General features: G+C 40.1%; 2 protein-coding genes across 2 annotated transcripts in view; both read right to left on the reverse strand.

Annotated features, from left to right (window-relative positions):
* ATP13A4 (ATPase 13A4) overlaps positions 1-25230 on the reverse strand; it is a 143536-nt gene that overhangs the window by 76180 nt on the left and 42126 nt on the right. Inside the window, exon 2 of the mRNA XM_007457594.1 lies at positions 22998-23171. Within this exon, the coding sequence (XP_007457656.1) occupies positions 22998-23171 (174 nt within the window). The remainder of the gene's footprint in view (positions 1-22997; positions 23172-25230) is intronic.
* LOC103078941 (developmental pluripotency-associated protein 3-like) lies at positions 2267-2761 on the reverse strand. Its single transcript, XM_082931102.1, has one exon. The coding sequence runs from the start codon at positions 2759-2761 to the stop codon at positions 2267-2269; it is 495 nt and encodes a 164-aa protein (XP_082787228.1).

Below are 25230 nucleotides of genomic sequence, written 5' to 3' on the forward strand. Positions count from 1 at the left end.
GGGGGGTGTTTGAGGGACTGTCACTATACTAATTCTAAAAGATTTTCACTGTCCTTCTCTTGTGCTCCCAATTATCTTCTGCCTTGCATTCTCTTAGTTCTTCTACACTATCTTGAAGGTAAGGACCATGTTTTATTGTCCCTTATATCCCATCCACATGGGGAATTTTGATCTGCTCAGTGAAAGTCTGATGAATGGATGGGAAAAATACTGAAAATATGAACTGAGCATGCCCAAGGATAACTGTCAAGATGTTAGCACAGGTAGCACAGGAAGGTATCTTCATGCATGACCCTAATTGAAGCTGCTTCCCTTTGCAGTTCACTGATGACTCCAACACAGAATAAAACTAGAGGGAGCAGCGCTGGATTGAGTAACAGGTACCACAATGGTCCCTTAGAGACTGATGTGATAATAACAGTTTACTATCTGAATGGGTAAATGCCACACATAAATTCCACTCGGATGTCTGGTAAACCTTGGGAGCTAGGAAGAATGGCCAGGGAAGTCAAGCCTGGGAAACAGTTTGATGCATGGGAATGTAGGTCAGAACAAGGGATTGTCTCCACCACACCCACTTTTGCCATGAAGAGTGTCTGAGCTGACTCTGCAAAAGGCAGGGAGAAGGGTTAGTAGTTGTTGTAGCTAATCTCTTACATTGATTTCCTCAGGAGAGGCCCACCTCCATGCCTTTGCTCCTGCTGCTTCCTCAGCCTGGAATATGCATCCTTCTCTCCTCTCTTTAAGTTTTCACGGGGCTAGATCGTTTTTTTTTTTTTAATAAATTTAACACGATTACAACAAATAAGTTTTTTCACTAGTCAATGATTTTCAAATGCATACAGCAGTCAAGACGGCCTTGCCTATAGGAACAGCTTGCAAGTTTAACAAAACCTCAAGACCATCCACATTCACCCATGCTGTAGACCATGATGGTTTGAGTAGTTCTAAGTAGGACAACCTCTGAAGACCTACTTTGGTGGATATTAATATTTAATATCCCTTTTTAACATCACTGTTGAACTTCTTTGCCATTTGTTTGCACAGTCGTCCAGGTTTGGGCTATTTCTGCTTCGTTCTGAATACCACCAGGTCTCTAGTTGCTTTGCAACTGGATTCTCTCTTTTTTGGCCACACCACGCAGCTTGTGGGATCTTAGTTCCCCAATCAGGGATCGAAACCAGGCCCTGGGCAGTGAAAGAGGAGGGGTCCTAACCACTGGACCGCCAGGGAAGTCCCATGTATCCAATTCTTTAATATATTTTTTAAGTGAACAAAAGATAGTTGGGTGGTAGAAGATGAGTTTTATGTATCTCTTTTATACCACAAAGAAATCCAGGTCTGTGTACACTTAGGTTATGAAAGAAAATAACTGAACTAAAACACCATTGGGGCTGCATCTTCCCTTAGTATTATATACCACTATCATTCTTTCAATTCCCTCCAACCAAGACCAACTGATAACTTCTTCCAAGAGGTTAATATGTGCAAATATCTGTGCCCTTGTTTTCTAACCTTACCCAAATGTATGAACTTCCTTCCCAACGGGACAATATCACAAAATATTAGAATGCTGGATATTTACACCCTGGGACTCTGATGGGGATAAGTATTATTCAGTTAATACAAGTCTAGGGCTTCCCTGGTGGCGCAGTGGTTGAGAGTCCGCCTGCCGATGCAGGGGACACGGGTTCGTGCCCAGGTCTGGGAAGATCCCACATGCCGCGGAGCGGCTGGGCCCATGAGCCATGGCCGCTGAGCCTGCGCGTCCGGAGCTTGTGCTCCGCAACGGGAGAGGCCACAGCAGTGAGAGGCCCGCGTACCGTAGGAAAAAAAAAGAAAAAAACAAGTCTGAAATAAGAAGAATTTTTTTAAAGGTACTCAAATAAGTCTCAAATTTTAATAAGATCCCCTATAAACACATTTATTTGCTACTGAAAATTGAAACAGCACATCAAAAATTTTTATTACAATTCAACACGCTGTTCTAACAATGCTGTGGTCAAGCCACCCAACGTTTTCTTCACTTTCCTTCCACACAAGTTAATTTGCTTCACAAAGTGGAACTAAAATATATTCAAGTCATTCAAATGCAAGCTACATAGATTCCTTATAAGTTACTGTATTAAGGTAGTAAAGAGATGCAAGAAAAATGGACATCACAGAACTTGTAATATAGGTTATCAAAATATTGGTGCACAATCTTTCCCAAGCTTCATAATGATCCTAAAATTACCAGGAAGAAAAACTAGTACAAGAATAAGGTTTATGGCTCCTTCGACTCCATGTCATAATTACTGTAATACTTATTGTTGTAATAATTCTCATAATTATCCTCAGAAGGATCTCTATGAAACCAGCAAAAACGACAGCTACTTCTAAATCTTTGCCCTCTTGACTGAGTCTCAACATCATTCTGCCGTGGTTCTCTTTGAGAGTCAGACCGAGGAACTCCTTTGCTGTAGCGTCTTTTAATAGATTGAATCAGACGTTCTATCTCATCTCTCTGATCAGTTAACACGGTCCTCACCCCTCTCCTATAGGGTATAGTTTCACCAAGTAACCGCGCAGTTGGTTGAGGTAGACATTCTGGTAGAATGAATGGCAATTTGATACTAGGGTTGGGCGTCAGGTTACTGAGGTTCTTTATTAACACTTCAGACATAGGTTGAGAGGCAACTGGAATTGCCTGGGAATTTTCATCAATGGATGTTTGAGGAGACTCCAGGGTCCAGGTTGGGTTAACCTCAGATGAATCCATGGGGAGTCTTGTCACAGCTTGAAGCTCCTCCTAGACCTTTGGGTTCCACTGGCAGGTGATGCTTTAGACTCAAATTGCTACAAAGTAGCCTGGAAGAACTATAGAGCTAAGAAAGAGGGAGAAAAATCCAAGCTGACACACCATGGAAATCCAACCTCATGGGGCTAGATCTTAACCATCCTTCAGGGTCTGTCTCAAAGTTCATGTCATGGGAACCTCCCTAATTTCTCTGGGTGATCTATCCTCTAAACCATCAAGCTATTTGAGATTCTCACCACATTCTACCTCATGGCATTTCCCTTTGCCCCCTCACCTTATCACTCCTCTTGGACTGTGGGTAGGGATCATGTTTGATGGATGTCTGTGCTCCAGCCAGGCCTGGCACAGATTCTGAGAGAGAGAGAGGGAGAGGGAGAGAGCAGTGAGAAAAGGGAGAGGAAAGGAGGGAAAGTGAAGGAGGTTATGGAAAGGAAAGAAAAAGAGAGGAAAGGAGGGGTGGGAGAGCGAGGAGGGGAAGGGGAAAAAAACCTTAGTAGAAACTTGGAAGTTAATGAATTAATTTTTAAAACCAGTAAAATTGGCTATTACTGCATTTTTTGAAAAGATAACTAAATTAAATCAAATCAAATTTGTATGGAGTTACCTTCAAAGCCTAAGAATGACCAAAGATGGCTACATTTGCAATGACTAAGCCACTGAACTTGTGGACATGTTCTAGATACTGTGGAATGTGCCAACAACTCCCTAGAACACACCTTGACACAGCTCAGCATTATACAGCTTTGCCTTTGACCACATCAAAAGATCATGTGGTCTCTGTTCTGAGAACAATTTTGAGTTTCTAATAATAACAGTAACAAAAACAATTAATATTTGTTTAGCACTTATTATGTTCTAGGCACATAATGCCACACGTGTGTTCTTTCATTTAAAGTTTAAAAACCCTATGAGGTAGTTACTGTTCATTACCAACTCCATTCTACAATGGAGTTGGAAACAATGGACTTAGGAAACTAAGTCGCGGTTGGTAAACATTAGAGCAGGGATCGGACACCCTCATCACCCAGCCCTTCCAGAGTCCCATCTTACCCTCTGCTCTATTCTACATTCTGTTCAACAATACAATTTGACTGGACTGACACTTTTAGATCCAGCCTGAACTAGGATTGCCAAAGAGCAAAGTTTCAATGAAAAACTTCATAAGAAAACACATAATTTGTAGGTAAATAGGAACACAAATTATAAAAATGGCATCAGGACCAGAGAACTCAGGCCACCAAGTGAGAACAATAAGGAAGATAAGCTCCTCTTGGTCCTCTTAAATGAAGCAAAATAATACTAACTACTAATTTTCAAATGATTGCTTCGCAGTTTATAAACACTTTTTGTGTCAGTTTTCCTATTTTAGGCTCGCAATTCTCCAAAGGCAAAACTATGGTATCCATTTTGCAGATGAGAAAACTCTTCGTCAACGAGGCTTAGAATTGCCCAAGCCAGTCTGGTATGGGGAGCAGGAGGGAACAGAGACCTGAGGTCAGGTTTTCCCACGCTGTATCTTGGCTCCTTCCTCTTTGTTTCAACAAGTCGTCCCCACGGTGTTTGTGACTCATGTATAAAAATCACCTTGAGGGACTTCCCTGGTGGTCCAGTGGTAAAGAATCTGCCTTCCAATACAGGGGACACGGGTTCAATCCCTGGTTGAGGAACTAAGATCCCCCATGCCACGGGGCAACTAAGGCCACGCCACAAATACTGAGCTTGCACACCTCAACGAGAGAGCCACGTGCTGCAAAAACTACAGAGCCCACGTGCCCTGGAGCCCACGAGCCACAACTAGAGAGAGAAAACCTGCATGCCACAACTAGAGAGAAGCCTGTGCTCTGCAGTGAAGAGCCGCACACTGCAAGGAAAGATCCTGCATGCCTCAATGAAGATCCTGCATATGCTGCAACTAACACACAGCACAGCCAAAAATAAAATTAAATAAATAAAATGTTAATAAATTGATAAATAAATATCACCTTGAATTCTACACTCTGTAACAAATAGCATCCAGTTGCTCAGAATTTCTGATCACTTAGCAACAGAAAATCTGATTGCCCAAATCAAGCTGTCACCCTTTAGCCCAGTGTGAAAGCAAACAGACCTCTAGACTGTAATCCCTAAAAAGAGAAAAGCAAATTGGACCATTGAAACTCCCCAGCTCCCACAGGCCAGTGTTAATCCAATGCACCAAATGCATGCTTTAGTCTAGGCGAGCATTAAAGGCTGGAATTCATCTTATCACAGTCTGTAGCATCGCTAAATTGAAGGTGCTTGGATATATTTGCCTCTAAGCTCCATTCCTGTCATCACTTTTACCTCTGGGGTCTTTTAACTCGTAATTCTGTATAATGTAAAGTAGAAATCTATAGGCTAAATAAATATGCCACAGTGAGACATTTTTCTTAGAATAAGGTATTTTCACTGGCTTTTCTCTTGTTTACTACTCTGTTAAGGACTCTGTAAAACCATGCATATTTTAATAACTATAAATGAAAAGTAACCTTTAAAAATTATATAATTAAAAATTTTTTTAATTAAAAAAAAGAAATTCATCCAACTTTTTAAGTGGGAAAAGAAGGCAAAGAGAGGGAGGGGGAGACTTCCCTGGTGGGGCAATGGTTAAGAATACGCCTGCCAATGCAGGGGACGTGGGTTTGATCCCTGGTCTGGGAAGATTCCCACATTAGTTGCCAAGGAGCAACTAAGCCTGTAAGCCACAACTACTGAGCCCATGTGCCACAACTACTGAAGCCCGTGTGCCTAGACCCTGTACTCTGCAACAAGAGAAGCCACCACAATGAGAAGCCTGCGTGCAGCAGCAAAGACCCAATGCAGTCAAAAATAAATAAATAAACCAATAAATAAATTAAAAAAAAAAAAGAAAGGGAGGGAAAATGTGTCACTGTGAAGTGGTCACTGTGGGTGACCTCATCGACTTCTCTCCATTTTCAGCTTGGTGTTGTCCAGTATGGAAAGAACATGGGCTCCTTTGTGAGTTCAAATCTCAGCTCCAAACCAAATTGAAAAATCATTGCAACTCTCTGAACCTAATTTTCTTTATCCAGGAAGTGGGGATGATGCTACACATTTCACGGATGCTTGAAGAATTAAATGCATAATGTGCATGACCTGGTCCGAGGTCTGGCCCATAGCTGGGTGTGACAAATATTGGTTGGGTGTAGCTCTGTACCTCATTTCCACAGTATGTTTCTCCTGAGATTTTTCTGTAACTAGGAACTTCTTTTTCCTTTAAGGAAACTTTAGAATCCCTAGGAGTCTATTTTTCCTTTCTGGGAAAGAAGTGTATTTACCTAGAAACAGCTATTTCCACTTCAGTCTGTTTCCCAGCTCTCTCAAGCAGTTAATGATCTATAAAATACTTAAATGCACCAGAAGACCTACCATGTTAAATAATTGCTTTGTAATGCAGATAATCCAAATTGTTTGCCTGGCAAATCTAGACATTTTAACACCTCAAGTCTCCTCTTTACCTCCTCTTTACCAAGAGAATTAACCAGACCAGTCCTTGAACTCTAAAAGAGTAGGATTTAAAATAACTCAAGAGTGGATTTCAAAGAATGGAATGTATACAGAAGACTTAGGTTTGACCTGGACAGAAAAATAAAGAAGCAGACCTGGAAATTTTTTATTGCCTGGACTTGGACTTTCTGAACCTGAAAATGCCAGACTAACTCTTATATTGAATGAAGTGAGTGACCTTGCTTATCTTCTTCCAACCCTGCTATAAGCGCCTCATCTCTTGAAATTTAAAAGCAGTGTAGTGGTCACTTCAAGTTGAGGCCAATTCTATGACTTATCCTCTACCCCTTTTTATCCTTTTTGCCACACTGCCAGCAGGATCTCAGTTCCCTGTAGAAATCAAACCCATGCCTCCTTCAGTGGAAGCAAGGAGTCTTAACCACTGGACCTCCAGGGAAGTCACTGACTCTTATGTAGGAGTTCATTCCACAACATGTAGTACTTCTGAGCTTGCCTTAAAATGGAAATGTAACCCATTGCGAAGTTCCAAAGATGTATTAGGAAATCAGTATTTTCCTAATACTGATTAGGAAAAAGAAAAAAGAAATTTCTTTTTTGGGTGATGGATACATTGCGGATGGATACATTGTCTTGGATCTGAGTAAGGTACCTGCAAGAGTCGAGCTCTATTGTCTCCTTAGTGGTCCCAGAATTTGGTTGGAAGTCCTCTGTACTGAAACCTCCCACCTTGGTAGGAGACAGGGTGTCCTCTGTTACCAGCTACTGTCCTCCAGGATCTCACTCCCCATCTTCTCTGTTTTGTTCAAGTGGCCTTCAGGACTTCACTTACTCTTTTGTTTGAGCTGCCGGCTTCTGTTCTTGGGATTTTGTTTTCCTTTTTTCTTTTTCTTCCTGGTAAATAATTACTTTTGGAATATGAGAAGTTCACTCTCTAAGGGCAGCCTCCATCTTCATTAAACTTCTGCTGGTTTTATGTATAAGAACTATGGGCCTGGGCTTCCCTGGTGGCGCAGTGTTTGAGAGTCCGCCTGCCGATGCAGGGGACACGGGTTCGTGCCCCGGTCCGGGAAGATCCCACATGCCGCGGAGCGGCTGGCCCTGTGAGCCATGGCCGCTGAGCCTGCGTGTCCGGAGCCTGTGCTCCGCAACGGGAGAGGCAACAACAGTGAGAGGCCCGCGTACAGCAAAAAAAAAAAAGAAAAGGAAAAAGAAAGAACTATGGGCCTTAGTCCTGCTGGACTACAATTACCTGGGATGATTTACAATAAAATTGGCCAACATGGGGCTCCTTTGAAATTCCTAAATTAGTTTGTCTGGGCAGTCAGTTAAGAAAAGGATGTAAGGCAAGAATAGAAGCATATCTCAACTGGTATTTTTGAGGACTCAAAAAAACATAACAATGAATCCACTATTGCTTCCCTCAGAGAAACTAACTCACAATTATCTCAAAGGATTTCAGAACTGAAAATTCTTCTGACGCTTCCGATAGTTCACTCCCTCTCTGTCTCTCTGTCTCTTTTACTCTTACACTCTCTCTCTCTCTCTCTCTCTCTCTCCCTCTCTCTCGCTCTCTCTCCCTCTGCTCCTTCCTGTTCCTCTGAATGTCCATTGCAATGCTCCCCTCCTTGCTATCCATCTCTTTCTGAGCTTTCTTTTTATAACAGCAAGATGGATCCCCACAGAAGGCAACAACAATTCCAGGGGCCTGATGAAAATGTCTATGATTATTATGGCCATTTTGAAAACAATTTTTTGAAAAAACAATTTTTTTTAAGAAATTCTGACCCTAAGGGGACAAAAGTCCTTCTAGGAGGAGCTTGCATTTCTCTCCCTGTACCTTTGAAATATAAATGTTTTACCTCATCTTCTCAGGAAACTCCTATCTAGACCATCTCCAATTCCTAAGACTGAAAAAAAAAAAAAAAAAAAAAAAAGAAGAGGCCTTTTAATTCAAATTGCTAGAAGGACTCTCTTGCCCAAATAACCTCCTTAAAATTGCTTGTCAAGGGCAAATGCAAAGCTGATGTCTTCTCCCCACATAATAAAAGACTTTAGCCATCTGAGCAAGCAGATGTAATTTATTCCAACTGTTATCTATAAACTAGTGAGTTTTTTTTTATTTTTTTGCGGTACTTGGGCCTCTCACTGTTGTTGCCTCTCCCGTTGCAGAGCACAGGCTCCAGACGCGCAGGCTCAGCGGCCATGGCTCACGGGCCCAGCCGCTCCACGGCACGTGGGATCTTCCCGGACCGGGGCACGCACCTGTGTCCCCTGCATCGGCAGGCGGACTCTCAAACACTGCGCCACCATGGAAGCCCGTGAGTTTTTTTTACTGTACCTGATTCATGGCTAAAGCTTTAAAACTAAAACTATGAGACTCTGTCTGTGCCTATCTGGATGTATGTATGTCCATGTATGTACCTTATAGATGTAGTATGCTTCTACTTTTGGATGGTATTGTCAAAATTAATTTGTAAAAGAGCTCTATTTAATTGCCTTAAAAAAATTAAGCTCTTAAATAAAATAAATTCTCAGAAATATAGTAGTAACCCAAATGAATTTCAGGTTCAAGAGAGCTGGGAAATATTCAGTATTAAAGTTAAAGTTCATTGATTTAATTAATGCACACATGCCTTTAGTCATCAACATTAAGTATAATACTTTTATTGTACCTAGGTTTACTAAAAGTCAAATAAGTTTGTTATCTCTGTTACAAAATTTGTCAGCAATAAAAACAATTCAGTATGATATTTTCATACGTACATTAAATAAACGTAAATGAATAAGAGTTTTTAGGTGAACTCTTTAAGAACAGTTATGTTTCATGATGTGTCTATCTCAAAATAGTTCCCCCAAAACCTTTCTGGAAACTTTAGAGTTTTGCTAGGTTAAGTTAAATGATGGAAATTTATTAAATAGCTAAATCATTTCCAAACAAAATAAGGTACAGAAACATTAATTACTGAATGTAGACTTCCTTTTACAGAGAAACAAAAGATATTTGGGACTATTAGTAAATATTTTTGGTGCCACACTGAAACATTTTCTATAAGAAAGCACAAGTTTTTAAAAATTATAAAAAGTAACTATACATTTGCCAATCTACAGAATACTACTAGAAAAGACAGTTCGTAATTGCTTATTTCTTAGTTTTTACTAAAAATTAAGGTTTCTAAAGCTTAAAAATTCTAATTAATATACGTAATTTAAACTATTAACATTAATAAGGAAAACATTTTCATATTCAAGGAAAACATTTTTAAAGGTACAAAAAATTGAAACACATTTTGTTAAGGGAAAAGAAAGTAATTTTGTCCTAAAGCTGGTTAGTTCTAAATGAGAAAGAAAAAAAGGGGGAAATTAAATCAGACATAGAAAGCTGTAGAAAATTTGTGGAAATAAAAAGAGTCTTTAGGGGCTTCCCTGGTGGCGCAGTGGTTGAGAGTCCGCCTACCGATGCAGGGGACACGGGTTTGTGCCCCGGTCTGGGAAGATCCCACATGCCGCGGAGCGGCTGGGCCCGTGAGCCATGGCCGCTGAGCCTGTGCATCTGGAGCCTGTGCTCCGCAACGGGAGAGGCCGCAGCAGTGAGAGGCCCACGTACCGCAAAAAAGAAAAAAAAAAAAAGAGTCTTTAGAGAGGAATTTTATGTGCCATCAGGACTGGCTAAGGTTGGAATGAATAAATTTTAATATCAAAAGTAAGCTGGTACAAAACTTGGTTTTCTGTTAAAAGGACAAAGTGTTTTGAGATTAATGGTCTGGTCTTAATGAGAAATTGTAAACAAAGATTTCTTTACCTTAATGTAATCTGTCTAGAAAAACAAAGATTCTATACTTTGTAGCTAAGACTATTTACAACTATATAACATTTACATTTACCTATGAAGTATTTAATTCTTATTTTGTTTAAATGAATAACTAAGCATTATTTCACAGTGACTTATGATCCTATTTGACCAAGTGTTTAAAAACAAAAATTTGATATTTTTGACAAACTTCCCCAAATCAAATTCTAAGTGAAGTCTTTTAACTTAGATCTAACTTTGAGATATGAGATGTTTCAGAAGGCCCCTGAAATATCTCAGAGATTTGTCCTCTTCTTATAAAAAGGGAGATGTTAAACTAATTAAGCTTATTTGACATGTTAAATCACACGGGAGGCATTGTCAAAAAAAGAAGTAATACTAAGCCTGCTTTATGTTGTGTCTGTATAGGTATATAAGTGTTATAGAAACTATGAAATTTCTGGAATTCTGATTGTCCTGGCATAATGTTATCAATCATAATCCTAGTTATTATCTTAAAATGGTGTATGTCACAGAGATAACTTAATTTCCTTGTCAATTGCACTGTAATCAGCACTTTAACCATGCATTTTTCTTTTTAACATCTTTATTGGAGTATAATTGCTTTACAATGGTGTGTTAGTTTCTGCTGTATAACAAAGTGAATCAGCTATATGTATACATATACCCTCATATCCACTCCCTCTTGTGTCTCCCTCCCACCCTCCATATCCCACCCCTCTAGGTGGTCATAAATCACCCAGCTGATCTTCCTGTGCTATGTGTCTGCTTCCCACTAGCAATCTATTTTACATTTTAACTCTTTTGTCATTTATAGGCAGTTATTGTTTTACTTTGATGCTTTTACAAATATGTTTCATCCTTACAGAGATTCAGAAAGGCCTCTGATACTTTGTCTAGAGTACAGTTTTCTGATAAACTCTCAGATCATACTACTGAATTGGGTAAGAATTTACAGAACTCTAATGAAGAAACAGATGGCTTCATAAAACTGCTAACAAAAGATCAAGAATTAATTCCACAGGACTGAATGAACTGTACAGGATGATTATAATTTTTGTTTAAAACATTGCTGGTTCTTTTATGTTTTGCTTTTCCAGATTTAAGGAAAACTTTTCTCTCAAGCTATCTATGACTTACAGCAATTTGATCAATGATACCTTTGTAAACAAAGATAGAACATTTCTCCTTTTCTCCCTACCTGATCCCTCCAGAATTTGGAAACTCTTAGTGAGTATTCTTATTTTCATGGCAATATAGTTACTTGCATAAGTTCAATAGGAATCTGTTCTCCTTATAACAGGACACAATTGGAAACATTGGTTATATTATCAAGGCGTTGACTGAAATGTCATATTTGACAGAGGCGTCATTGACTCAGATATGACCAGACAGCTTTAAAGTACTAAGATTGACTTTATGGAGCCAATAATGACTCTTGGAAATATTTACCTAGTACCATGCACACAGGGCTTCCAGAAGTCTTACCAGGTGAGTAAGGAAGGTCAGTCCCTGGCAAGTGCAGGAACCTCAAGATAGTTTGGGGACCTCAAGAAGAGAGGAATTTACCCAAATCTGTACGTATTGCAGTCAGAGTCTGATGGCAAGTCCTTATTTGACTTTCCTGGCTTGAGAGGCCTTTTAAAAGTTCAATCTGATATTCCTTTTGAAAAGTTCCAGCAAAGCAGATTGAAAAGAGCCTATATGATCAGTTGTTATTCTTTTCTTTTAAATTTTTATTGCAGTATAGTTGATTACAATGTTGTGGAAGTTTCAGGTGTAGAGCAAAGTGAATCAGTTATATGTAAACATATATCCACTCTTTGGTAGATTCTTTTCCCATATAGGCCATTACAGAGTACAAACCCAAAACAATTAAGAAAATGGTAATAAGAACATACATATCAATAATTACCTTAAATGTAAATGGATTAAATGCTCCAACCAAAAGACATACACTGGCTGAATGGATACAAAAACAAGACCTGTATATATTCTGTCTACAAGAGACCCAATTCAGACCTAGGGACACATACAGACTGAAAGTGAGGGGATGGAAAAACATATTCCATGCAAATGGAAATCAAAAGAAATCTGGAGTAGCAGTTCTCATATCAGACAAAATAGACTTTAAAATAAGGACTATTACAAGAGACAAAGAAGGACACTACATAATGATCAAGGGACCAATCCAAGAAGAAGCTCTAACAATTGTAAATATTTATGCACCCAACATAGGAGCACCTCAATACATAAGGCAAATGCTAACAGCCAAAAAAGGGGAACTTGACAGTAACACAATAATAGTAGGGAACTTTAACACTCCACTTTCTCCAATGGACAGATCATCCAAAATGAAAATAAATAAGGAAACACAAGCTTTAAATGACACATTCAACAAGATTGACTTAATTGATATTTATAGGACATTCCATTCAAACACAACAGAATACACATTCTTCTCAAATGCTCATGGAACATTGTCCAGGATAGATTGTATCTTGCACCACAAATCAAGCCCTGGTAAATTTAAGGAAATCGAAATAGTATCAAGTATCTTTTCCAACCCCACTGGTATGAGCCTAGATATCAATTACAGGAAAAAGTCTGTAAAAAATACAAACACATGGAGGCTAAACAATACACTACTAAATAACCAAGAGATCACTGAAGAAATCAAAGAGAAAATCAAACAATACCTAAAAATAAATGACAATGAAAACACGACGACCCAAAACCTACGGGATGCAGCAAAAGCAGTTCTAAGAGGGAATTTTATAGCAATACAATCCTACCTCAAGAAACAAGAAACATCTCAATTAAACAACCTAACCTTACACCTAAAGCAATTAGAGAAAGAAGTACAAAAAAAAAAACCCCAAAGTAGGCAGAAGGAGAGAAACAATAAAGATCAGATCTGAACTAAGTGAAAATGAAATGAAGGAAATGAGAGCAAAGATCAATAAAACTAAAAGCTGGTTCTTTGAGAAGATAAACAAAATTGATAAACCACTAGCCAGACTCATCAAGAAAAAAAGGGAGAAGACTCAAATCACTAGAATTAGAAACGAAAAAGGAGAAGTAACAGCTGACACTGCAGAAATACAAAGGATCATGAGGGATCACTACAAGCAACTACACGCCAATAAAATGGACAACCTACAAGAAATGGACAAATTCTTAGAAAAGCACAATGTTCTGAGACTAAACCAGGAAGAAATAGGAAATATAAACAGCCTAATCACAAGGACTGAAATTGAAACTGTGATTAAAAATCTTCCAACAAACAAAAGCCCAGGACCAGATGGCTTCACAGGCGAATTCTATCAAACATTTAGAGAAGAGCTAACACCTATCCTTCTCAAACTCTTCCAAAATATAGCAGAGGGAGGAACACGCCCAAACTCATTCTACGAGGCCACCATCACCTTGATACCAAAACCAGACAAGGATGTCACAAAGAAAGAAAACTACAGGCCAATATCACTGATGAACATAGATGCAAAAATCCTCAACAAAATACTAGCAAACAGAATCCAACAGCACATTAAAAGGATCATACACCATGATCAAGTGGGGTTTATCCCAGGAATGCAAGGATTCTTCAATATATGCAAATCAATCAATGTGAAAAACCCTATTAAAGAACTGAAGGATAAAAACCATATGAAAATCTCAACAGATGCAGAAAAAGCATTTGACAAAATTCAACACCCATTAATCATAAAAACCCTCCAGAGAGTAGGCAGAGAGGGGACCTACCTCAACATAATAAAGGCCATATGTGACAAACCCACAGCCAACATCATTCTCACTGGTGAAAAGCTGAAATCATTTCCTCTAAGATCAGGAACAAGACAAGGATGTCCACTCTCGCCACTATTATTCCACATAGTTTTGGAAGTTTTAGCCACAGAAATCAGAGAAGAAAAAGAAAGAAAAGGAATCCAAATCGAAAAAGAAGTAAAGCTGTCACTGTTTGCCGATGACATGATACTATATACAGAGAATCCTAAAGATGATACCAGAAAACTACTAGAGCTAATCAATGAATTTGGTAATGTAGCAGGATACCAAATTAATGCACAGAAATCTCTTGCATTCCTATACACTAATGATAAAAAATCTGAAGGGGAAATTAAGGAAACACTCCCATTTACCATTGAAACAAAAAGAATAGAATACTTAGGAATAAACCTACCTAAGGAGACAAAAGACCTGTATGCAGAAAACTATAAGACATTGATGAAAGAAATTAAAGACTGTACAAACAGATGGAGAGATATACCATGTTCTTGGATTGGAAGGATCAACATTGTGAAAATGACTATACTACCCAAAGCAATCTACAGATTCATTGCAATCCCTATCAAACTACCAATGGCATTTTTCACAGAACTAGAACAAAAAATTTCACAAATTGTATGAAAACACAAAAGACCCCGAATAGCCAAAGCAATCTTGAAAATGAAAAACCAAGCTGGAGGAATCAGGCTCCCTGGCTTCAGACTATACTTCAAGCTACAGTAATCAAGACAATATGGTACTGGCACAAAAATAGAAATATAGATCAATGGAACAGGATAGAAACCCCAGAGACAAACCCATGCACATTTGGTCACCTTATCTTTGATAAAGGAGGCAAGAATATACAGTGTAGAAAAGACAGCCTCTTCAATAAGTGGCACTGGGAAAACTGGACAGCTACATGTAAAAGAATGAAATTAGAACATTTCCTAAGGCCATACACAAAAAGTAAAGTCATAATGGATTAAAGACTTAAATGTAAGGTCAGACACTATAAAACTCTTAGAGGAAAACATAAGCAGAACACTCTATGACATAAATCACAGCAAGATCCTTTTTGACCCACCTCCTAGAGAAATGGAAATAAAAACAAAAATAAACAAATGGGCCCTAATGAAACTTTAAAGCTTTTTCGCAGCAAAGGAAACCATAAACAAGACAAAAAGACAACCCTCAGAATGGGAGAAAATATTTTCAAATGAAGCAACTGACAAAGGGCTAATCTCCAAAATATACAAGCAGCTCATGCAACTCAATAACAAATAACAAACAACCCAATCCAAAAATGGCCAGAAGACGTAAATAGACATTTATCCAAAGAAGATACACAGATTGCTAAAAAACACATGAAAGGATGCTACTAATCATTAGAGAAAGGCAAATCAAAACTACAATGAGGTATCACCTCACTCCGGTAAAATTAGCCATCATCAAAAAATCTACCAACAATAAATGCTAGAGAGGGTGTGGAGAAAAGGGAACCCTCTTGCACTGTTGGTGGGAATGCAAATTGATACAGCCACTATGGAAAAAAGTATGGAGGTTCACCAAAAAACTAAAAATAGAACTACCATACGACCCAGTAATCCCATTATTGGGCATATACCCTGAGAAAGCCATAATTCAAAAAGAGTCATGTACAAAAATGTTCATTGCAGCTGTATTTACAACAGCCAGGACATGGAAGTAACCTAAGGTTCCATCAACAGATGAATGGATAAAGAAGATGTGGCACATATATACAATGGAATATTACTCAGCCATAAAAAGAAATGAAACTGAGTTATTTGTAGTGAGATGGATGGACCTAGGGTCTGTCATACATAGTAAAGTAAGTCAGAAAGAGAAAGACAAATACCATATGCTAACACATATATATGGAATCTAAAACAAGAAAAAAAAATGGTTCTGAAGAACCTAGGGGCAGGACAGGAATAAAGATGCAGAGGTAGAGAATGGACTTGAGGACACAGGGATGGGGAAGGGTAAGCTGGGATGAAGTGAGAGAGTGGCATGGACATATATACACTACCAAATGTAAAACAGATAGCTGGTGGGAAGCAGCCACATAGCACACGGAGAAGAGCTCGGTGCTTTGTGACCACCTAAAGGGGTGGGATAGGGAGGGTGGGAGGGAGATGCAAGAGGGAGGGGATATGGGGATATATGTATACATGTAGCTGGCTTGCTTTGTTATATAGCAGAAACTAACACAACATTGTAAAGCAATTATACTCCAATAAAGATGTTAAAAAAAAAGAAAAAAAATGCTGAACAATTCAGCATAAATTTTGTTTTCATTGCTTACAGCTGTAACACCATGAGCATTTCTTTTAACTTCTTTATGTCTCCAATGTAAAATGGCTAAGAAATAATCTCTACTAGTAAGGACCAAATGAGACAACATATATGCAAAAGCTTTGCAAGCTATAAATCACAATAGAAATAGCCCTGTTTTATAATAGATAATGGCCTCAGAACTATTTGTCTTTAAAAAAAAAAATCATCTGTGAGAAGCCAGCCCATAGAATTTCAGGGATTTCTGACTGAATGCCTAACAAAAAAATGGTTTAAAATAGGAAATGGGGGGGACTTCTGTGGTGGTGCAGTGGATAAGAATCCGCCTGCCAATGCAGGGGACATGGGTTCAATCCCTGGTCTAGGAAGATCCCACATGCCGCGGAGCAACTAAGCCTGTGCACCACAACTACTGAGCTCATGTGCCACAACTACTAAAGCCAACGGGCCTAGAGCCCGTGCTCCCCAACAAAAGAAGCCACCGCAGTGAGAAGCCCGCACGGCCCAACCAAGAGTAACCCCGGCCCACCGCAACTACAGAAAGCCCATGCACAGCAACGAAGATGCAACACAGCCAAAAATAAATAAATAAATAAATAAACGTATTAAAAAAAATGGGGGGATGGGGGAATAGGATTCAGAAGAAGGAATGAGTACCCAAAAGAATCATACTATCTTCTCTTACATTCTCATCCGTGACTTTTCACCTTAGGGTCTTTGTGATAAAGTGTTGGTAGAAACCATGAGACCATTTATTACAGATTTAATTCATTTATGTAATTGAATTAAATAATTATTGAACACCCACTGTGGACACGTGCTAAGTGTTGTGGGGAATGAAAAGCCACGACAACTGTCTCCAAAAAGCTTCTAGTGTAATAGGAGAAATAGCTATAAAAAGGAATGTAGCATAGGGCTTCCCTGGTGGCGCAGTGGTTGAGAGTCCTCCTGCCGATGCTGGGCACACGGGTTCGTGCCCCTGTCCGGGAAGATCTCACGTGCCGCGGAGCGGCTGGGCCCGTGAGCCATGGCCGCTGAGCCTGAGCTTCCGGAGCCTGTGCTCCGCAACGGGAGAGGCCACAACAGTGAGAGGCCCGCGTATGGCAAAAAAAAAAAAAAGGAATGTAGTATAGTATAGTGGGGGAAACCGCTGGGCTTAGAGAGTCAGAAGACAGGTTCAAGTTCTTTGTCCACACTACCCCCTTTACCTGGACCATTCCCCATATGCTCCTCCCCACCAGCCACCATCACCTTTTTTTTTATATATTGGGGTCTAGTTGCTTTATAATGTTGCATTACTTTCTGCTGTACAATAAAGTGAATCAGCTATGTGTATACATATATCCCCTCCCTCTTGGACCTCCCTCCCACCCCACTCCCCCCCATCCCACCCACCTAGGTCACCACAGAGCACCAAGCTGAGCTCCCTGGGCTATAGAGCAGGTTCCCACTAGCTATCTCTTTTACACATGGCAGTGCACATACGGGAAAGCCTTTCCTGGTTTTCTTGACTTGATCAAACCCCTTGTCTATAATCTTACAATAACCACGAAGCCTTCCTAAGTACCACTTATAACAGTTGGATTTTTGCATTTATTTGTGTAGTTGATTTGACGAACTCCGTGGAGTCAAGAACCCTGATTTTACTGTTATACTCCCTGCCCCCTGCGCTGTCCATGAGATAGCACTGTGGCTGGCATACAACTTGTGCTCATCAAATTTATGAAGGAAGGAGGAAGGGAGAGGGAAATCCTGGCTGACATTTACTAGGTTGCAAAGTTATTGTCCTCTCTGTATCCTCATCTGTAAAATAAAAATGATAATGCCATTTCCTATGGTTGTTATGAGAATTAAATAATATAATCAATGAGATGCTGTTTTATAAAATGTAGAGCATTTTAATAGAAGGCAGACTGCAGAAAGCATTACAGCAGTCAGAGCTAACAAATACAGAGCTAGGAGACAAGGAAGGACAGGCAATTAATTCCCTCTGGTATTGGGGCAGAGAATGGATCAACAAAGATTTAATAGAAAAGGTGGTATATGACTGAAGAATGAGTAGGTTTTAATAAGTAGAGATAGAATACCTACTGTCTATATTTACTGTATAGAGAATGTGTGTATGAGTGTGTACAAGTGTCTATCAGTTGAGTCCTCTCCAGAATGTACCTCTGCAAGAAGGATTTCTGTCTGTTTTGTTCATAGCTGTATTCCCAGTGCCTATAACAATGTCTGGTACTTGACTGGTACTCAATAAATACTTGTTGAATGAATAAGTGAATGAATGAATGGGGGAGATAGGGAATATCAGAAGAAATTTTATGAGTAAAAGCATAGACAAAACAAACTGTCTGATTCCTTTAGAAAGTGGTGCCAATGTGTGGAGCCTGGGCTTGGAGAGACCAGGCTGCAGAAGAGGAGGGAGGGGAGGAAGTAAGGGATCCAGGAAACATGAACACAAATGCTGGTATCTGATGAGCATCCTGGTGGGCTGGTGGATCCGAGATGCCATTTGCATGGCTAATTTGGGGGATTTCTAAGTTTTTAAACTAAAGCCCCTGCCACTGACATCTTTCGGTGAAACTGAAGGGGAAATGTTCCCCATTAAAACGTTGAAATGAAATGCCCAGAGTCAGGCCTAATAGCCAATCATCACAAAGTTCTTCTCTGAACATTGTGAGTCTTTGGCAACATGTGACATACAGTGACAGTGAAGGAAAAATGTATATGTAATTATGATAAAGATAAAAACTATGAAAATCATCAGGAGCATCTGAATTCAAAACACCAATGAATATAAGTCACATTATTTGCATAGAAATGTGGCATCGCTACAGATATTGGTTAAAATTCAGAAGTAGATGAATAATGAATAAAATGCCACTTTTAAATTATAAAATAGAAATGTAATTACTCTTATCTTTTGGAAAAAATCTCACTCTTAGAGGAGCTTAATAAGAGGAGGGGAACAAAAAATAAACTAGGTGCTGAAGACTTTCAGTCGGTACACCACGTTACTATTCTTTTTAATGTTAAAAAATGACTACCTAATCAGTATCTGGGATAATGATCTGTAATCTTACCAGTGCAAGACTGATGATAAATACCAAGTACTGATTTTTTAATAACATGAAAAACAGATATGCAACACATTTTCAGGTAAGAGTCATCCAGTCTTTCTTACTGGGAAATCTTTACTGAACTGATATTATAATATAATTCAAATAATATCTTTCTTAAGGTGTCATTTTAAGGCAAGTAACCTTACAGCAGACTTTTAATCTATTGACTCTCAAAGCTTATTTTTATCTAAGGCTCACATAGTAAAAGTGTTTGAAATAATCAGGTTCTTATCTAATTACATAAAGACTAATTTAGCACCTCATTTATTTGGAGAGTCTCTGGCATAGCAAATCCATTTAAAATGATGCACAAGAGCAGGTAATTAAAAATTAAGGTTGAAATCAAGATGAAAAAGACAAGATTGAAGCTCGTTTCAATAGCTCTGATTAGTTGCAGAGGGTAGTGAAATGGGAGAAAGGCTTAATAGACTTTCAAAGAGCCAAAGAAAGAGGCAGGGTGATGGAACGCAGCTCCCTGAGGCACCGATGCCTTTTTGAGTCTTTCTGCTATATGTCCAGTTCAAAGCTGATCACATGCAACTAGGAGAGGTGACCAGCTTGAGCACATATGAGTGTTGTGGATTCCTAGTTATAGGGCATCTTCCCCATGTCTCCTGTCCTGGAAGGAAGTGCCAGGCCTCCTGGATAACAAGGGAAGGACACAGCATCCAGATGAGCAGGGACATTATACATGGGTGCATCTGGGCTATAGCAAGCGCTTTCGTACAGCAAGCTTGTGAAGTTGCTATATCAAAAACACATACACAATCAAAATTATCTTTGATGATGCATTTTACAGTTTGTAAATGGTTTTTACATATGTAATCTCACTTCATCCTCACACCAACCCAAGAAAGAACAAGTGTTTTTACTAGACCCATTTTACAAATAGAGAAACTGAGGTCCTGAAACGTTAAGTAACAAACCTAAGGTGTCATGTACCTAAGGTGCTGGGACTAGAAGTCAAAACTTTTGACTCCGAATCCCATAATGGACCAGCTCCGTGTTGGTTGATATTTTTTTATTTCTTTCACTCTTACCAGATCTTCTTTTCTTTCTTTGTAAATTTTAGGTTTTATTATTGAAGTATAGTCCATTGACAATATTATATTAACTTCAGGTGTACAGCATAGTGATTCAGTATTTTTACAGATTATACTCCATTAAAAGTTATCACAAGATAATGGCTATAATTCCCTGTGCTGTACAATACATTCTTGTTGTATATCATAGTAGTTTATGTCATACAAAGTGGCTTGTATCTTACTAGATCTTTCTCTTTTCTCCCTCTTTATTTTTCTTTTACCTATTTCCCCGTCCTTTTCTTTCATTTTGCTCCCTTCCTTGCCATTTCCTTGTTCATTTCCTCTTGCTCCTCTCTGCGCCTTGACTCTGCCAGCAACCTCGGAGCTTATAGCTCAGCCAACCAGATGCTCTCAGATCTGAAGAGTCTGGTGATACATTGTGAAAGACAGAAAGCTTTTCTGTTTCTGAGGTTGTTTCTGCTGCAACAAAAGCATTGCCCCCTGAGAACTAGTTGGGCGAAATGAAAGCACCTGCAGGGTAGAGTGAAATACTTTTCCAAATCCTCCTTTCATGACAAAAAATAAGAATCTCATAGGTCCTTAAGTTCACATGGAAGGGGTTGAACTATGAAAGTATCCCAAAGACGTGGTCTTCCATAAGTCCTTACATCCCTACCCTGAGCCCCAGAAAATAAACCTCTCTCTACCCCCACTCCAGCAAGACACTAGGGCTGTATACAGCAGGACCACTTATAACACTTTGCTAAATCTGGATCAGTTCCCTTGAGACCATATAAATATATATTGGCTGAGCCTTAAAGCAAATGTCCAGGCCTCTATTCCTCTCCCAAGGACCAAGTAAGCTCATCAGTGGGAGTGGTGACTATCTGCAGCAGTTTTGCTCAAAGTATGGTCCCTTACCAGAAGCATTAGCATCATCTGAGAACTTGTTAAAAATGCAAACTCTGGATCCCCAATCCAAATCTAAAGAATTAGAAACCCGGGGAGGGGGGCCCAGCAATCTGTTCATAAGCCCTCCAGATGATTCTAATACTGGTTGATGTTTGGGAACCACTGATCTACGTGCAGTTGTGTGGGGACAACCCTGAACTAGGAACTGGGATATATGGTACTTCTTCCTGGTGAGGCCCCTAACTTATCAAGGAGTGTGGCTACAATATGCACCCTCTCCACACCCCATTTCCTCCCCAATCAAATGACGAGACCTTCCTTGGTGAGCGCCAGGCACTCTTCTCTCATGCATATTCTGTGAGCCTTCATGAAGGTTTGAGGCAGCAGTGGAGCAGGGCTCCCAGCCCAACATCATCAATATGAGATGCTCTGACTCCACTATCATCTTGCCTTCTTAATGTCTTGAAGTCTATTCTCCAAGAATCTTGAGTTAAACTATAGTTGAACTTGGGTGGAGCTGCCTCAGCTCTCATCTGTAATATGGTCCACGTGTCAGCTAAGCTGGGACATAGAACGGGTGGCTCTTGAAGTGACCAGGAGCCAGAAATGAGGGATGGGGCTGACCCCAGCGGGGGCAGGTCAACAAAGACAAACTTCATCCAACTGCCAGTTTCATTGAGGTCTAGCTCCAACTCAGAGTGAAACATGTAAAAAAAATTTGGGGCCAGTTATAAGACTTGCTGCTATCCTCTTCTCTCACTGAAATGAATAGAATGTTTATCTAGAGAGGTCGCTACATGAAAAAAGAAGCTAACAGCCCAGCAGAGTTTGATTTATCAAGAATTTGGTTGTCATTGTGGGTCATTTGGGCTGACGCATTGTTAGACACACTCAGTAAAAGTCAGCCCGAAAAGGGTCCTCTGTGAGACTGCACTTTGACTTCTATCAAGAGGAATGTCCACTTTAGCCTGTCAGCCACCACATATGTATGGAATCCCTACCATGTGCCGGAACTAGGGATGCAGTTAACAAGTTAGAGATAGTCCCTTCTTTCGTAGAGCTAACAGTCCAGCAGGAACTTCACCTAAGTGTAACGAGTGCTAGAAGGAAGTGTTATCAGAGCCAATACAGGGGAACTCCCCTAACACCAGGACCTTGTATTAGCAGAAAGCGGCAATCTACTCAGGGACAAGATGGCCACACTTTTAAACCCTAGCATATCTACAGGATGCAACAGACTCCTATCAATAGCCATGGCTCTCTCAAAGGAGCAGGGGAAGACAGGATCCTCCTCAGAGGGGCACTTCCCACCTCCTCCCCACCTTCCCTTCCCCCAGGGATACCCCAGTGGAGGGGGGCTGGGATAGGCATTGATATGTCAGGATGGGGGTGGGTAGAAGGATGAGTATGAACGTTATAACCTACAGCCTGACTTAAATACTTCACACTATTATTTTTAGCTGTTAACATGGTTATTCCCTATTCCAACATTCACTAAAAGCACAATTTAAAAGGAATACCCTATGAATTAGGTCTTCTTAATGAAATCCAATCATACACAAATTATTGAATTCTTGGTAAGTAAATGTAAGGCTGTGATGGAGCCTGAGGCTGGATATCCAGCTGCCACCTGTCTTGTGTTCATCTCCCCACAACCATCCCATAACAAGGTGTCCAGGAAAAAGGGGCACCAGGTTCAGAACCAGGTACACACTTACTGTTGTCCTCAGCAACACGACGTCTGCTTCTTGCAAGGAACACGGGATGCAATTTGCCCACACGTGCCAAGCGGGTCTCCAGTAAAACACCAAGGGGAGGATCCCAAAGGAGAAGATAGATCCAGCAAGGCAGAGGGTTTTCCGGCAGCTCTGAGTCCGGTAGCCAAATATCTCCTGGGACAGAACCAAAATGACCCCAAACATTGATTAAGCACAACAAACAACAAATGAACAAATTGGAATTTTGGTGATGAAACTGGTGGGAGGGGCAGAGAGTGTAGAAGCTGAGGAAGGGAAGGGGAGGACAGAGTGAGGGGTTGAGGAAGTGAAGGATCGCTGACAAAGATCCTTCCTTAAACATGATCCCAGGCCTCCAAGAAGTTGTAATCTAACTGGGAAATTCAGTTTCTACAATTTCAGCACGTGGCTACCCCATGCCAAACACTATACTACATAGCATATATGACATGCTATAGCATATATGATATGCTATATGGTTTCAGTCTCTCAAGCATCTCCTGAATAGGGTAATATGACCCTCACTCCATAAATGATGAGGCTTAGCTCAGAAAGGCCGAATGTAATGACTTGTCCAAGGCCACACAGCTGGCAAGTTCTGCTGCCCTGATTCAAACCCAGATCTGTCAGCCTTCAGGTCTTGAACTCAACCCACAGACGTGATCATGAGCCATGTGACAGAAGGACTGGGTGACGGCAGCAATGAATGATTCCCTTGGCTGGAACCAGGGAACCACCATGGGCAAGAGGGGCTAGAAAAGGCCTTGAGTTTGGACTCAGGATTTGGTGAAAGTGTTTGACCAAAAGAGGATGAACGACTAAATCCCAGCTTGCCTATGAGGGTTTGCGGTTCAGGGAGCTATGCCTTCCTACCCTCCTCTCTTGTTTAATAACAAAAAGAATTTTACATCAAGGGGAAAACACTGCAGAGACAATTTAGTTTATTTCAACTATTGAGCAGCTGCTATGTGCCATGAGGGTACAGATAACAAAAAGATAAGAGACCGACTTCTAATAAATGTATAATCTGGACAAACTTCTTCCGTCCAAGGAAAGCCTGGGCCAGAATGGAAAACCACACCTGAAGCTTATGGCCTAGGTCCCACAGCCATATCCCACAAAGTCATAGGTGTACTTTATACCGGTTATAATGGCTACAGGTGAGAGGAAGGAGAGGGTCCGAGTTAAAAGCACATTCTCTGGACCAAAACACTTTGAGTTCAAAGTCTAGTGTGCCCCTTACTGGCTGTGACCTTGAACAAGTTAGTTAACCTCTTTATTCCTCAGTTTGTCATCTATAAAATGGGGGTGCTGATAGTACCCCCGTCCCAGGGCTGCTTTGTGTTACTATGTATAAGTGCTATGTAAACATTTACTGCTGCTGCTACTATTTTACTATTTCCCCTAACATAGACCTGAAATTCGACCCCTGGGTTTACTGGCATTTAGAGCTAAGAATTCTTAGTATCAATAGTTCTGCTTTTGTTAGAATTGCCTGTTAGGATAATAAAGGAGCTGGAACATGCATCTTTAAATCCACCGACTTCTCTGTCTCACTTGGTAAAGATATATTATCAGAAAAGTTTCTGTGACCCTTGACGGAAAGCTGCTTTCATGTGTAGTTACTAGGTTCCTTTCTCTTATTAGCAGTGCACGCAGGTGCCAAATGGCTTCCTTAGGTAGTGTCCACATCTGGCATGCCTTTGATAAAATGCTTACCTCACCTCAGAAATACAAGCTCTTGACTCATTTTGCAAAGTAGAATGTCTACCCTGACATAAATATTCTTCTGTCCCACACTCAAGCTGTTGCTCCCCCGATGCCAAGCCTGAGATGCTCTGTCCCCTCATCACTCCAGAAACAATGCTTTGTTGGTTTCATACCAAGCCGGGTCCCAATTCTAAATTCCAGACACCTGTCTGAGTCCATCCCACTGTCTTTTCCCACATGCTTTTATTATATTCCTACACTTTGGAACAGATCAACTTCTACCTGCCCTCCCCATCTGGCCATTTTTTCATCCTTTTAAAATATTATATTTAAAAGGCTGCTTTTCTTGCCATTCAATCTAGATCCTCGTATAATATACCGAAGTTATGCCAGTTCCATAAGCACAAACCTCCCTGTCAATGTGCATTCTTTTACAGGCTATGCAATGAGAGCTCTGTGTAGTTTCCAAAGTGTCTTCATGTTCATTATCAAAGTAAAGCAGGAA

This window comes from Lipotes vexillifer, unplaced genomic scaffold (genome assembly GCF_000442215.2).
Source record: "Lipotes vexillifer unplaced genomic scaffold, Lipotes_vexillifer_v1.1 scaffold425, whole genome shotgun sequence".
Classification (NCBI taxonomy): Eukaryota; Metazoa; Chordata; class Mammalia; order Artiodactyla; family Lipotidae; genus Lipotes; species Lipotes vexillifer.